Source organism: Dreissena polymorpha, chromosome 1 (assembly GCF_020536995.1).
Source record: "Dreissena polymorpha isolate Duluth1 chromosome 1, UMN_Dpol_1.0, whole genome shotgun sequence".
NCBI lineage: Eukaryota > Metazoa > Mollusca > Bivalvia > Myida > Dreissenidae > Dreissena > Dreissena polymorpha.
In genome coordinates, this window is record NC_068355.1 from 130,356,140 (window position 1) to 130,372,799 (window position 16,660).

Here is a 16,660-nt window from a genome sequence, read left to right on the forward strand (position 1 = left end):
CCTCTACCTTTTGATGAGGGTTGAGGTCACTGAGTCAAGGTCAAGGTCACCGAGGCTAATAATAAAAAACATTTTCCGTCACACTTTTGTTACTGTTTATCATAGCACCTTCAATACTTTACAGATCTCTTTCATTTTTGGCATGTAGGTACCTTGCATTGACCTCTACCTTTTGATGAGGTTTGAGGTCACTGGGTCATGGTCAGCGAGGCTAATAATAATATACTTTTTCCGTCACACTTTTGTTACCGTTTCTCATAGCACCTTCAATACTTTACTGATCTCTTTCATATTTGGCATGAAGGTACATTGCATGGACCTCTACCTTTTGATGAGGTTTGAGGTCACTGGGGTCAAGGTTACCGAGGCTAATAATATACTTTTTCCATCACACTTTGTTGACAGTTTCTCATTGCACCTTCAATACTTTACCGATCTCTTTCATTTTTGGCATGTAGGTACCTTGCATGGAACTCTACCTTTTGATGAGGTTTGAGGTCACTTGGTCAAGGTCACCGAGGCTAACAATAATATACTTTTTCCGTCACACTTTTGTTACCGTTTCTCATATCACCTTCAATCTTTACCGATCTCTTTCATATTTGGCATGTAGGTACCTCGCATGGACCTCTACCTTTTGATGAGGTTTGAGGTCTCTGGGGTCAAGGTCACCGAGGCTAATAATAGAATTTTCCGTCACACTTTTTTTTTACAGTTTTTCATAGTACCTTCAATACTTTACCGATCTCTTTCATATTTGGCATGTAGGTACCTCGCATGGACCTCTACCTTTTGATGAGGTTTGAGGTCACTGGGGTCAAGGTCACAGAGGCTAATAATAGATTTTTCCTTGACACTTTTGTTACAGTTTCTCATAGCACCTTCAATACTTTACCGATCTCTTTCATATTCGGCATGTAGGTACCTTGCATGGACCTCTACCTTTTGATGAGGTTTGAGGCCACTGAGGTCAAGGTCAAGGTCACAGAGGCTAATAATAAATTTTTCCGTCACACTTTTGTTTCAGTTTCTCATAGCACCTTTAATACTTTACCGATCTCTTTCATATTTGGCATGTAGGTACCTTGCATGGACCTCTACCTTTTGATGAGGTTTGAGGTCACTGGGGTCAAGGTCAAGGTCACAGAGGCTAATAATAGATTTTTTTAGGTGGTTATTTACAAAGCGCATCATCGGGGAGCATCCATCAGTTTCACTGATATTCTTGTTTTTGCCCCTATTGGAGAAAGTACAGGTACCAGCCCATCGGGAAAAATTTGCGCGAAAAACCCTGAAATTGGGAAAATTTGCGTTGTGACGTGTTCACATTGGGAAATCGGTGTATTTGATTTTTTGCTCCCAAATACTTAAACATTGATGACTAAGTGATGTCAAGTTTTCCGGTACTTCATAAAGAAGGAAAAATATCACTGCTTTACGCATATGCATTAAGAACAATTTGTAACAGAGAAAGACTTAAATTCTTCGTCGAAAGAGTGTTAGTGGCTTTTGTTGAGTGTCTATGATGCACCGACATGATTTTGGAACAAATGTTATAGAACAAAACTGATACTGTATTAATAAACAGAAACAAGAAAACCAGTAGAAGTAATATTTTATTGGTATTTCATACACTTATGTGCTTTTATCGAAAGTAGATAGTTATCTATTTCTGAATAAAAATCTATTTCTGAATAAAACTAGTCACTGTTAAAGGAAGACCTTTATTTACCTGCAGGAACTTGTAGAGCTATTGCAGTAGAAGTGGAATTTGTGTATGGATATAATATGGTTAATGTTTCCATCCATTCAACTCGTGTTTAATTATTAGTCCCCTACCGGTTTCATCGGAGGGGACTTACGGTTTTGTCTCCGTCCGTCTGTCCGTCCGTCCGTCACACTTTTCTGGATCCTGCGATAACTTTAAAAGTTTTTAATAATTTTTCATGAAACTTGGAACATGGATAGATGGCAATATGGACATTATGCACGTCATTTCATTTTGTTCCTACATCAAAAATTATGGTTGCTATGGCAACAAATAGACTAGAAATACTGCTAAAAATGGTGGTTTTTCTGGATCCTGCGATAACTTTTAAAGTTCTTAATATATTTTCATGAAACTTGAAACATGGATAGATGGCAATATGGACATAGTGCACGTCATTTCATTTCGTTCCAAAGTAAAAAAAAAACTGGTTGTTATGGCAACAAAGAGACTAGACATACTGCTGAAAATGGTGGTTTTCTTGATCCTGCGATAACTTAAAAAGTTCTTAATATTTTTTCATGTAACTTGAAACATGGATAGATGGCAATATGGACATTATGCACGTCATTTCATTTTGTTCCTACGTCAAAAATTCTGGTTGCTATGGCAACAAATAGACTAGAAATACTGCTGAAAATGGTGGTTTTCTAGATCCTGCAATAACTTTTAAAGTTCTTAATATTTTTTCATGAAACTTAAAACATGGATAGATGGCAATATGGACATTATGCATGTCATTTTATTTTGTTCCGACGTCAAAAATGCTGGTTGCTATGTTAACAAATAAACTAGAAATACTGCTGAAAATGGTGGTTTTCTGGATCCTGCAATAACTTTTAAAGTTCTTAATATTTTTTCATGAAACTTGAAACATGGATAGATGGCAATATGGACATTATGCATGTCATTTCATTTTGTTCCTAAATAAAAAAAATTGGTTGCTATGGCAACAAATATATATTTAAAAAATCTGGAATTTCTAACAATGGTGGAGCCGGTAGGGGACTTTTATTGTTTGACAATAGTCTTGTTAAATCTATGATGTGAATTTACAGATTTTAAATAAAAACAAACAAAGTGCTTTTTCATTTGGCTTCAGGGAGAAGTCATTTCTCATTACATTTAAACCTAGCTAGACACCTGTACTTTATACATAACAAGTTATGAAAAAGATCATAGTAACACAATTTTATAGTAAATTTAAGCGCCTACATGTATGTATAACCAACTCAAACTGAAATTTTACTGGTTTGCAAGTTCATTGGTTTGCAATTCGACTGGTTTGCAATTTGACTGGTTTGCAATTTGACTGGTTTGAATAACTGGTTTCAGCTCAAGCTGGTTCAGCACACATATTCCTGCTTGTTTGGGACTTTCCTGTGCAATACACAAAAAGAGAGGGTCTCTGAAAGTCTTCATAGGCACACAGCCTCTGTCTGGCGGCTTCTCGAAGACAAGAAGTTTGTGAATTGCCTGTATGCTCCAACGGCTGAACATGAGGTATATACTTGTGGCATTTCAACAACTGTTTAATTTTTATGTCCCCCAGTCTATTCTGGGAAACATATTGTTTTTGCCCTGTCTGTTTGTTGGTTAGCGTCAAACTTTAACATTGGCCATAACTTTTGCAATATTGAAGATAGCAACTTGATATTTGGCATGCATGTGTATCTCATGGAGCTGCACATTTTGAGTGGTGAAAGGTCAAGGTCGAGGTCATCCTTCAAGTTCAAAGGTCAAATATATGGGGGGGAACATAGTGTTTCACAAACACATCTTGTTTAAAAATTAAGTATACTTCAACCATTTTTAGCTTGGCTGTTTTCAGAGAAAACCTGAGGTATTGTCATAACCAGCTCGTCGTCCGCCGTCCGCCGTGATAAAACCTTAACATGGCTCTAAAATCAAAGTGCTTCAACCTACAACTTTGAAACTTCACATGTAGATGCACCTTGATGAGTTCTACACGCCACACCCATTTTTGGGTCACTAGGTCAAAGGTCAAGGTCACTGTGACCTCTAAAAAAACAAAAAACATTCAGACAAGCTTTCGCAGCCGAGCTTGGCACCCGTTATGCGATGCTCTTGTTTGTTTTCTTTTTATGTGATTCCAAATGAGTCAAAATGGGTTAAACATATTTCAAGGTTTCATTCCCAGTATCTCTCTACAAATTTTATACATTTGAAATTTGTGAATTATTTTTCGTACTTTCTGTGAGATACTAGTTTCACAATAAAAATATTGTGGACTGTTAAGATTTTATTTAATGTTGGTGTGCGTATGTGTTTGTTTTTAGTAAAATAGTTTCAAACAACATGTTTGCTTGTATGGACTTTTTCATCTAAAGGAAGTCTCTTCTGAATGAAAAATTATTTCGAGGCGAAGTGTCATCCCGTATTAGCCTTATATGAGACGAAACTTTACGCACATGGGTTAAGTCCAGTTTTCTCAAAATGCAGCTCATTTATAAGAAATATTATGAATTATAATTGGGCCGTGCTCTGTGAAAAAGGGGTTTAATGCATGTGCGTAAAGTGTCCTAGAGTAGCCTGTGCAGTCCGCACAGGCTAATCAGGGACAACACTATCCGCTTTTATGATATTTTTCTAGAAAGTCTCTTATTAGCAAAAATCCAGTTTAAGTGGAAAGTGTAGTTCCTGATTAGCCTGTGCGGACTGAACAGGCTAATGTAAGACAACACTTTACAGACATGCAGTAAACCCCCTTTTCACATAACACTGACCAATTGGAATGTTGAACTATTTTTAAGGTCCTTTATCCAGCAACAAACATTCAGAGCCTGAAGCTATGGGCCTCAGTGTACCTCTCCAACAGTTCATCATTTGCTTCTACGGAGGACGTGGCGAATCAAACCGTTCTCGTTGCCGACGGAAACCAGGAACCCTCCCCAGGACTTCAAAAGACGCGATCGTGTGACAATCTGCTCCTAGCAACAGACATGAACACCAGTCTTAGCCGGCGGAAAAGTGATCCGAATATCGCGATGGATCACTGCGATCAGATACTGTTGAAGGATGCAATCAATGGAGATACTTGCAGTTCTAGTGAATCCGTAAAGAGTTCAGATAATGATCGGTCTGTGTCTGAAAATGGGGATCTGACTTTGAATGGGGGTAGAGATGAGCATAATAGTGATGTGCTAATGAATGGAAATGAAAACTCTGCATTGACGATACAATCGGATTTTGTCTGTGATAATAGTGATAACAAATTAGAAAATGAACATGTTTGTAGTGTGGGGGAAAATGGGGAGGAGGAAAGGTCTAATGAAGATGCTGTTGTAAACGGTGTGGAGAAAAGTGTGGGGGTAAATTGCAAAATTGAGGGACAGATTGGTGCAGAAAATAGTAGTCATCCCAATAATCATGTGGAGACTTTGACATTTAATGGGAATATGCCAAACGGACATTGCAGTAATGGTGTTCCTGTTACAAATGGCTTTCATGAAATGAACGTCCATAATGGCTTTACAAGCAGTAGCTCTTCTGAAAATGTCAAGAATGGTTGGGATGGCTCGGAAAGTGAAAATTCTATTGAGACAATATCAGATTGTGAGGATAATTCAATTACGATGTCAAATGGTGCATATACACATGCAAATGGAGTTAACGGAATAAATGGCAAACATTTTTCGCATAACTCAACAAGCACTAGAAGCTACAGCAATGGTGATGTTTTGGACCTGGACAGTAAAATATCTCTATTGAAACTACAGGAGAGAAGGAAGAATTCCGCACTGTTGTCGCCCTCGTTGGAGAGTTCGACCGACACAGTGACTGAAGACGTACACAATGGGGACAGCAGTCACACGCTGACGCCTTCCAATAGTTGCCATGGCAACAGAGTGGCCTCCTTGCAGTCCCTGTGCGACGAAGCTACGAGGAAAAACCTGGAGAACTTTGCCAGCATAAGCACCAGCACAAGCGACCTGTCGGATTCAAGGGTGCATGCAAAACTGTTGGAGAACGGTCTAGCCTTGCTCAATAAAGAGGACACGTATCACTCTAGTCTCAAACTGCCGTGCATTCTCTCGCAGACAGCTCTAAAGAAGAGTCCTAGTGGCCTCTACTCCAAGCAGAGTGAGAGTAGCCTGTCCTCCACAGTCTTTCATTCGTGTGGTTCTGAGTCAAAGAATTCCTCCTGCCCCCCTACGCCGGCTACTAGTGACACAAAGGTAGGTGTTATTGAGATTATTTATTGCTTATGATACTGGTTTCAGGGCTTTCTCTGTCATATGCCAAAGGCTTCATATTTATACATTTGATTTAAACAAAAATTCTATTACGGTACATTTTTTATTTCATAAAAGCCAAGAAAAATTGCGAAAGTTAAAATTTGGCTGAAGAACATACATTTTTTAGCCAGAGGAAGTTGTCTGAATCTGGATATGACAATGTTGTCCTTAAATATAGAATATTTCTATGCCTTGATACCTACTGATGCGGGAGGCATATAGTAGTTGGCCTGTTTGTTTGTGCATTGGTATGTAGGTTCTTGTCTATCCCAAAATGACACATTTCAGAGAACATATTTGTGTCTTGTTCTGTGAAAACTGGGCATAATGCATGTGCGTAAATTGTTGTCCCTGATAAGCCTGTGCAGTCCACACAGGCTAATCAGGGACAACACTTCGTTTCAATGGTATTTATCTTTTAAAGGAAGTCCCTTTTTACCGAAAATCTAGTTTAAGCAGAAAGTGCCGTCCCTGATTAGCCTGTGCGGACTGCACAGGCTAATCTGGGACAACACTTTACGCTCATGCATTATGCCCAGTTTTCTCAGAACAAGTCTCATATAATGCTTTCAGGAAATATTCAGTACTTGCACGGCTGATGTCTTTGTACACTTTCAACAACCAAAATCACCTGACCTCAATTTTGACTTTGACTGTTGACATAAACCTACTTTTGGACTAATTCAGAAAGTTTAAGTTCTTGTGAGATCCTGGATTATTTAATCCTTTACCTTATAGATACGTATTTTGACGTGTTTGTAGTCCCTCAGAAAGTAAAATTTAAGTAAAGACCTTTCTTACTAGATTCAAGTTTTAAAAGCATTATTTCCAACCCTTAGATATTGACGCGCAGCAAACAGCATTAGACCTGTACAGACTGCGAGTTACTTGCAGGCTGTTTTGGTTTTATGCTGTTTGCACATAGCCATTTTCACTTAACTTCTACGTGGGTAAGGGTTAATCAACACTATATAGTCACACTGCTTTGACTGAGGGCATCAGTGTTTATCAACCACAGGATCTTGTTTGCCAGCGCAATTTTAAATTTTGAATTGGCATTGTCAGTCTGCAAAAAAGATATGTAACATTTTGTAAATATGTGATTAAAATGGAATTTGTCGATTTCAAATTTTGTTTTGGCGTTTTCAGTTTGCAATTAGAAAATTATATTATGTCACATGTGTATTCAAAATGGAATTTGTCATTCTTTAAATTTGAACTTTGATCTAAAATGTAAGGCCAAAAAGGAATTATTATATTTCCTGTAATGCAACCAACTTTAATTTGTAATCACCCAACCTAATCAGGCTTTGGTATGGGTCTTGATAGATGGATACACTGGCAGAATATGTGTTGATTAACTCTACCAAACTTCAACAAAGATCTTTAAAAAAAACAACAGGAAACACACATGCATTTTAAGTTTGCATTTCCAATACAGTTTGCATAAATTTTTTTTACTATTATTGCATCTTTATATTTGAATGATAATATTTCTCTTCTTGATAACTTTAATTTAATACCCTCTTAGCCAACTCTATTGAATAGGATGCAGTTTTGGGACCTTACTTATCTCATTTTTTATACAAATTTGAAAATTGTGTTTTTCTTAACCTTACTAAATAAAACTGAACTGTATTCAACAGTCAACTCGCATTATCTGTACATTTATTTTATAAAATGACAAGTATTTAGTAAAACATAACAAAGTTCTCCGTTTCAGTCCATAGATGTTCGTGTATCAAAGTCTGGCCTAAGCCGTCACCTAGATATTGATGGACTTACAAAGTTCTCTGACCCAGTTCAGAAGCAGATCAGTCAAATCATAGACAGCTACGAGCAGAGAATGCTGCAAATGCAGGAAGAAATCACTGGCCTGCAACGCATGCTTGCCCAGCATGCCTCTGCCTGCAATGGAGATGTTTGCAATCTGCAGTTTCACGTAAGATAAATTTGATAATGTGATACTTCATAGTTTTGTTTAAGTCGCAGGCTGTTCTGGTTTTACATATGTACCGGTATGCTGTTTGCACAAGCTATTTAAAATTTTCTTCAGATTGGGAAAGGGTTTACTTTAAAACTTGACCTTGACATTGGTTTTCTGGTTTTTGTTTTTACTACAATGCTGTTAAAGCCCATCTCTCAATAGCTTAAATTCAGAAATAAAAGCATGCACATCATTTATATAAAAAAGGTGGATATGTAACATGTTTTTATATAAAATTATTGTTAATTTGTGTTGTACATGTATTTGCAATTGGCATTATTAAGCAAACAACACAAACATGTCAAACCATAATCTACAAAATTCAGCTTACAACTTAATCTTCTTAGAAAATAAACAGTTTCGTATCTCTGCATTTATTGCCTCTGCTTTCGTCAGTACAATTCAAATTCTAAACAATTTAAGTGATAAAATAAAATAGCTTTTGATAATCATTAAAATGTTTCACCAAATACATTTTATAATTCTCTCACTGGTTATCAGGAGTTGCCGGGCAGCTGTGATTTAGCCTCAATTCAGAGTAACTATAGCAACGCTGCTTCGGACGCGAGTTGGGACCAGATGGATGACCCAGAGGTGAACATCGTACGCTGGGTACCGGACCACACCGTCACGCATTGCGCCAGCTGCGATCAACAGTTCACCTACTTGAACAGGAAGCATCACTGCAGGTATGGTATGCTCTATTTATAGGCAGCTTTGACTTCAGTTACAGGTAGGGTATGCTCTGTTTATAGGCAGCTTTGACTTCAGTTACAGGTAGGGTATGCTCTATTTATAGGCAGCTTTGACTTCAGTTACAGGTAGGAAATGCTCTGTTTATAGGCAGCTTTGACTTCAGTTACAGGTAGGGTATGCTCTGTTTATAGGCAGCTTTGACTTCAGTTACAGGTAGGGTATGCTCTGTTTATAGGCAGCTTTGACTTCAGTTACAGGTAGGGTATGCTCTGTTTATAGGCAGCTTTGACTTCAGTTACAGGTAGGGTATGCTCTGTTTATAGGCAGCTTTGACTTCAGTTACAGGTAGGGTATGCTCTGTTTATAGGCAGCTTTGACTTCAGTTACAGGTAGGGTATGCTCTGTTTATAGGCAGCTTTGACTTCAGTTACAGGTAGGGTATGCTCTGTTTATAGGCAGCTTTGACTTCAGTTACAGGTAGGGTATGCTCTGTTTATAGGCAGCTTTGACTTCAGTTACAGGTAGGGTATGCTCTGTTTATAGGCAGCTTTGACTTCAGTTACAGGTAGGGTATGCTCTGTTTATAGGCAGCTTTGACTTCAGTTACAGGTAGGGTATGCTCTGTTTATAGGCAGCTTTGACTTCAGTTACAGGTAGGGTATGCTCTGTTTATAGGCAGCTTTGACTTCAGTTACAGGTAGGGTATGCTCTGTTTATAGGCAGCTTTGACTTCAGTTACAGGTAGGGAATGCTCTGTTTATAGGCAGCTTTGACTTCAGTCACAGGTAGGGTATGCTCTGTTTATAGGCAGCTTTGACTTCAGTCACAGGTAGGGTATGCTCTGTTTATAGGCAGCTTTGACTTCAGTTACATTTGAGCCATGTTCTAGGAAAACTGTGCTCAATGCATTTGTGTAAAGTATGGTCTCAGCTTAGCCTGTGCAGTAACAGAGACTTCCTTGAAACAAAAACAGTACTATTAACGTGGGAACAGTTGTCCCTGATTAGCCTGCACAGACTTTTCTGGGACAACACTTTATGCGCATGGATGAAGCCAAGGATTTATTGTTTAAATGCCATAATAGTTTCAAAGTTAGTTCTCAACATCTGTAGATCTATTTCAGAGTTTTGGTGCACCATGTAAGGGTTAACTCTTTCAGTGCTGGAACCGAATTTCGAAGGCCTTTGTAAACAGTTTGGATCAAGATGAGACGCCACAAAACGTGGTGTCTCATCAGGATCCAAACTGTTTGCTATTCTGATAGTATTCTTTGAATAAAATCAAAGAAAATGCTAATTTTAGAAATTCAGCAGACGACATTTTTGCAGATGACAAATTTCCCAGCATGCAAAGGGTTAAGGGTTTTCTCTTTTTATCAGGTGCTTTCCACTGGCAATTTAACAGTCCCTCAGTGGGGCGCTTGAATTTCAAAATCAGAGTCCGCGGGGCGCCTGAAATTTTCCGATCAGTGTATTCTGACAGTTCATGCAGCTTAAGATCAAAGCGATATCGACTTTGCCAAAAATTTGAAAGCCGATTTACGATCATTTGTCGCTTTACCCAACTAAGGCCCGCCTAAAAGCGGAGCGTCCCTGTATTAGAAAGTCAATATTGGCCAATGACAGCGCACGCTTTGTATGAGCGACAGCAGTAGGAAGGCAATACCTGCTGTTAAATCATGCAGACGACTCAAGACGTACATGTAATTGCCACAGAAATCTTTGCCAGTCACTTAGAAGACTGATGATGGCAACCGGCCGTAATCCTCATGGACATGAATTTCATGCATAATTCCGTCAAAACATTTATTTGACTCGTAAAGTGTTTAAACAAATAATCGTCGAATTCATAACGCAACTGTTAATATTTATTGAAATCTCAAATGGGAATAATAAAATTTGTAATTGGAAACCCATTCAGTCGATGTTAATGCGTTTTTAATCCAAAACACAACTCCGAATGTAAATATTACCACAATGTTGAAATATTCTTGCTTCAAATTAGCAGTGCAAAGTTATTTTGTGTCGAATATTTTCCTCAATTAAAACGAGCGAAAATTATGCAGCATGTAAAACGTCGCGTCATTTGCATAGAAAGCGTGCGTGTATTGAATGTTTAAAAAAGCACACAACACGTCAGGGGATCGACGCATGTTCAGAGGCAATATTTCATCAAATTTATAAATAGTCACTTAAAATTTATTTGATACTATAGAAAAATGGCAAGGTTTGTGTTAAAGAAATAATTGAGAGCTTTTATCGTTAATATTTACCATAAAGTGATTTTTAAAAACAAAATAAACGGGATTATCGGGGTAATAAATAGAAACTTGATAAGTAGTAAGTATACAGTAATAGAGTCTGGTTGAAACGGATATATTGGGGAGTTGTTCGAGTCGGGATTTTACTATCTATGCGGGAAAGTTTTAAAACAATTAAATAATCTATATTTTTTAATGACTGGGGGATTTTCTTGAAAAGTCATAGCGCACCAAATGACGTCTTTTGACGCTGTTTTTCTTTGAGTTATAACGCACCACAGAACGTCAATTGACACGTTAAATTTTAAAAAATCAACGTCGGGAGGGGACACCCCTCCCAAACCACCCCTATCAGCCCCTGGGCATCTGACAAAAATCCTGTGGAAAGCACTGCTCTCAGGCATTTCCAAATGCACACGCCTGAGTTAGATAATCTTCTTTCACTTTATGCAGCCTTTCATGTACTTGCCTTCCTTTATAGCTTAAATTTCTCAAGCTTATTTTCTGTCTTCACTTACAATGCTGTAAATTGTCCCTTTAAAGCCAGTACATCTTTCTGCCTTTTATATGGAATTATTTGTTTACAGATCTAATCCAAAGGCTACTTAAGTCTAGGCGGAAAGAGTCATCCATGATAAACTAATCTGGGACGACACGTTTTGCACATGCATTAAGCCCAGTTTTTCTAGACACAAGGCTCATATATATTTCTGACTTTCTATTATTTTTTTCTAAATTAAGTGTTATTAAAGGCAGAATGTCAGTGAGCTTAGCATCTTTTTACAGTACCTAAGCATCTAATCTAAATTGTAGTTCTATCCTAATGCAAATGATGTGATATTTCCAGTCGTGTGTAATGTCTTGTATTATTGGTGTCTCTAAGGTGGTGGTGGTGATTCTTATAGAAAACTTTTGTTGGAGACAAAGATGACCATACAATATACAACTAACTTTGCCAAATATTTGAGTTTATTAAAAATTGCACACCAAGCAAGTTAATGTTGGTTTTCAATGCTTCACTGACAGAAAGGCAGAGCTTTTTTCTTTGGATTGTAGGACTGGTCAGCCAGAAAGTCATAAAAGCTCAGAAGTGATGGGGAAATGCTAGTAAGATGTTAGCATGGTAAATGCATGCAAGTTCCAATAATAGTTACCATTTGGTGATAAACAGTTTTTACCAGAACATGAACACACACAGCCTTTTTTGGTTTCAACTATTTATGTTGCCCACAATTTTGTTAGTACTTGTCCTATATGGTGCATATATATCAGCTTGTGTTGATAAACATGACATTTTCCTTTTTTTATATTGCCAAAATTCTAGTATTTACACTCAAATAACCATAGGTAAAATATTAATTAATGAAATCAATATCATATATATTTGGTGCTCTATCACTAATGAAAAAAACTGCAATCTCATATTGTTATCTTTTAAATTTTCATGCGATGTTCTTGTAACAGCAAAGTATTTATAGTCTCAAAATCAGATTTTTAGTTATGTTTAAGTAATCAATACTTCAGCAAAACATGGAATTTACAGGATGCTGATCCTGCTCAGGATTTTTTTGTACTATGATCTTGTTTCTATTGAAAAAAAACACACAGGAACTTACCAGTGGATAAAAGGTCAGACGTTTATAATGTTTCTATTTCATGAAAGACACTGGTTGAAAAGTAAACACAGTTTACAGTGTTCAAGTATGGGTTAAGTAAAGGGACCTATTCCCAATAGAAAAAAAGTATAGTTTTTACCCTAATGGGACCTAAAAAATCCCAATTAAAGGTTTCCATATATAGTTTTAAATTTATCTTTACATTGAGTCCATTTCCGTCCAGTTTTCCAAGTTGAACTTTATTAAATTCATATTGAAATCACTTCTCAAATTTATAGTTGTTCCAAAAAATTACCAACAATGATTTCACAACGTAAGTCAAACAACCCAACTTTTCCCAACCCAAAGAGAGCCCCGGCCCCATTCCCCAAAATTGTGAACAAATCACTGGTTTTGAAGGGGAAAAAAGTTGCAAGACCTTAGCAATAGTAGGCCGCATGGACCCTGTCAGTCAGCTTTTGAACTGTGCTATGTTGAATGTTCCTATTTTTAGAAATATAACTATTGAAAAATATAAGCTATAAATTAGGGTAAGTGCATAAGTCTGTGTCAGTTTTTGCACTTAAAATGCTGAATACTGATGTTTACAAATAAAAATTATTTGTTTATTAAAAATAATTAAAAAAAAAATCACTTGTTAAATCCCTGACCAGGCCGAATAGCTTGTATGGTTATTTTGCATGAAATCCCGTCTTTGCCCATTCACCCCCTGTCTGGTTCAAGTAGAGCAGTTGTCAGCTACTGGCATATGTGAACTCACATCTCATAAACCAGCTTTCCCAAGAAATGTTTGAGTTGGTGAACTGACTGCTGTGATATGACAGAAATACTTTTGAAAATGGAGAAAACAATCAACAAACAAACAATAAGTGTGATCTGTACTTTTAGTTCTTAACCCTTTACCTTAGATACGTATTTTGACGCATTTGTAGTCCCTTAGAAAGTTTTATGTAATTTAAGACCTTTCTTACTAGATTCAAGTTTTTAAGTCTTCATTTCCAACCCTTAGATACTTATGAGCAGCAAACTGCATAAAACCTGAACAGTCTGCGAGTTACTCGCAGGCTGTTCTGGTTTTATGCTGTTTGCACATAGCCATTTTCACTTTGCTTCTGAGTGGGAAAGGGTTAAACAATCATTCAGAACATCTGATACCAGACATTGCATCATGTAGTGTAACTTTAACAACGTTATTTAAGAAGTTTTTTCAGCTCCTTAATAACACTTCAACCAATCCCCCGTTGTTTTTCAGAAACTGTGGGAGGATATTTTGCCATAACTGTTCCAGTGAGAAAGCACCAGTCCCCCAACAGATGACGAACGTCGACCAGCGCGTCTGTAAAGCCTGCTTCAGAGATATCAGCTCCAACCTCTCGAAATCCATCATTGAGGTCGATGAGTTGAGTTCACTGGGAGCTGCAGCTTCAAACTGAGCGATCATGGCTCGTGGAGAATGTAATGTCAATCTTGAAACCTCTGTGTACTGGGAGAGTCTGTGTGGAAGCAATGACTGCTTGTATCGAGAATTTAACATCAGTTTTGACATTTCTGTTCTTAGATTGTTGAATGCAAACAGCTAGTATTGAGATCGTTACGTCAATCTTGAAACCTTGTTTGTTGGGAGATCCATTGACCAACTGTGGGCTAACAGATGGCATTGAGTATGCAACATCAGACGCAAACAGCTTTGATATAGTATGGGAATTGATGATGTATCATGAAGCACTTTCAGAGAATGTAACATCAGTCCTTAAACCTCTTTGGCTAGGATGGGCAGTATGGTCTTGGAAAAAATTCTTCCCTCTGCATAACTTATTGATGCCTAGCGTCTAGAAAAAAGGCCTTGGCAAACAGCGTAGACCCAGATGAGATGCCGCATGATGCGGCGTCTCATCAGGGTCTGCGCTGTTTGCTTTAAGGAATTTCTGTTAGAAATATAGAAATAAATTTACTAGACATCCCTAACTTTGGAAATAAATTGATCCACTTTTGAAGGATGGGAGAGTCCACTCAGCATAAATGGGTTAAATTTTAAAAACTGCATGGGATTAAGCAACTGTTTTGCCACAATATTATATCACAAAGTATCTTGAAATCTAGCTGCAAAAATCATGTGGGTTATAATTTATATTATTATGTGAAATATTTTGCTACAATCTTTTCCCAACAGTGATTCTTATTTATATACGCATGTCATTGCTTACGCCATTTTATGCCTAATAAGCTTGTGGTAAATTGGTTGTCTTTGAAGTTTTGTTTGTGGACTATTACCATTAATCTTGGTTTTGATGGGACAAAAGTTGAAGATCGTAAGTTTATTCTTGCTTGATATATGTTTACATGTCAGTAAGAAGTAAACAATAGGATAATTAAATTTCTTGTTTCATGACACCAGGGGATGTATAGCAATTGTAAATAACTATTTGAAACAGATGGGACTCGACCGATGTTACATTCTTATCTGTCTTCCATTTGTTTGGCGGCCTTGGCATGTACTAAGACATTTAACAGCACAAGTGTTATGCTACAAATGTTTGTGTATTAGACTGGAAAATGCACAACTTTGGAAAGTATGTTTGCGCAGGATACATGTAAAAGTTGTATTTCTGTAAGTGTTAATTTATGAATAAGTGTGTCATTCCTTGTTTGAATGTTGAAATGAGTGTGTAAATGCAAGTTGAAATGTGTAGGTAATTGAATGCTGTAAAAATGGTAGAGAATGTCATGGACATAGTAATTCAGCAATGAGAAAATCATTTTATGATTTTCAGATTATAGCTGTATACAATTTTTGGGGGGATAAAACGTTTATAATCTGTGTTATATTATCGTTTATAGTTTTTCTCCTTCACTTCTGTATTGTAACTTCAAGGCATAAAAGCCATATAGTCATTTTTTCAGCACCCGTCTCTGTTGTTAAGTTTTGCTTTGTAAAGCTAATGTTTTGTTGAGTTTACTTTTCCCTAAATCCTTTACTTATGCAATTGCTTGTTGACCATTGGTTTATAATTTTTCTATTCAGGTTATTGCTAGAGAAACCTGCATTACAATTTTATAAAAAGCTAAAGGTGGTGGACATTTCTGTTATTTCTTGCTTATCTGGGCCTCATATTTTCATGTAATTTATTTAAGACAATTCTTTCATGAAATATTCAGGTTTTAACCATTTTTAGCTCGACTATTATATATGAAACATTTTAAGGGCAAAGCAACATAAAAGTAGATATAAAAATGTCTTCAATAAATACATGATGTTATTGAAATATCTCCCATTTATGAGTATTTGAATCAAACTTAACATTGATTTTAATGTTGAAAACAAAGAATGCCAGCATTCAGATTATGTGATTCTTATTTTTTTTTTAAAGGACGTGTTGGAACTTTTAAGAAGCTTATCAAGTTAAACAACACCATTGCACTAAATATGTTTATTATTTTGATGTATATGATTTATGAATGTATGAATAAAGAAATTGTCAAGGAATGATCATTAAATAAATGGTGAACTCAGCATTGGTGTACAGGTCAATGCTTCTTGTCTCACAATGCAGTCTGATAAGCATTTAAAAAATGCGCTTAACAACTACACTTCAATTGAGATGTTCAGATTGGAATCTATTGTTTCATGTAGACATCTTCTCAAAATGAATACACACAATTTTGGGGAGTTCATATTCTATACTGAAAATACAGGGTCGTTATACTGCCACCATTGTTGAAGCCATATTTACATTCTTTACAATAATCAATGTCATTCAGGTGTAAATGCTTAAGGGAAATTCACCAAGAATATCATAAGAAGTTGAGAACGTACAATTTTAGTGATGTTTTCATTAGTGATATTTTCATCAGTGAAAAAAAACAACTGATCAAGGGCCATAAATCTGCAAAAAATGGTCACAGCCAAATGTCATTCTTTTGGATCATCTACACATTCATTTAATTCAGCTGTGAACGTTTGAGAAAAATCTGCCCAAAAAGTAGAGAAGTTGTGTACACAAACTTTTGGGAACTATATGTGTCGTGTTCTGAGAAAACTGGGCATAATGCATGCCCGTAAAGTGTTGTCCCAGA

At 36.8% G+C, this 16,660-nt stretch overlaps 2 protein-coding genes across 8 annotated transcripts in view; both read left to right on the forward strand.

Annotated features, from left to right (window-relative positions):
- LOC127849701 (myotubularin-related protein 4-like) overlaps positions 1-16,097 on the forward strand; it is a 65,581-nt gene extending 49,484 nt beyond the window's left edge. For 6 of the 7 annotated variants that reach the window (XM_052382450.1, XM_052382465.1, XM_052382470.1 and 3 more), the window contains 5 exons: positions 3,104-3,271; positions 4,543-5,967; positions 7,751-7,969; positions 8,516-8,703; positions 13,839-16,097. In XM_052382450.1, coding sequence (XP_052238410.1) covers positions 3,104-3,271; positions 4,543-5,967; positions 7,751-7,969; positions 8,516-8,703; positions 13,839-14,019 — 2,181 coding nt within the window. In that variant the 3' untranslated portion in view covers positions 14,020-16,097. Of the gene's footprint in view, positions 1-3,103; positions 3,272-4,542; positions 5,968-7,750; positions 7,970-8,515; positions 8,704-12,026; positions 12,147-13,838 lie in introns of those variants that run through there. The other variant, XM_052382481.1, reaches the window with a different exon arrangement.
- Positions 1-16,660, forward strand: part of LOC127849744 (PHD finger protein 12-like) — a 302,244-nt gene that overhangs the window by 151,172 nt on the left and 134,412 nt on the right. The gene's annotated exons all lie outside the window — the stretch shown is intronic.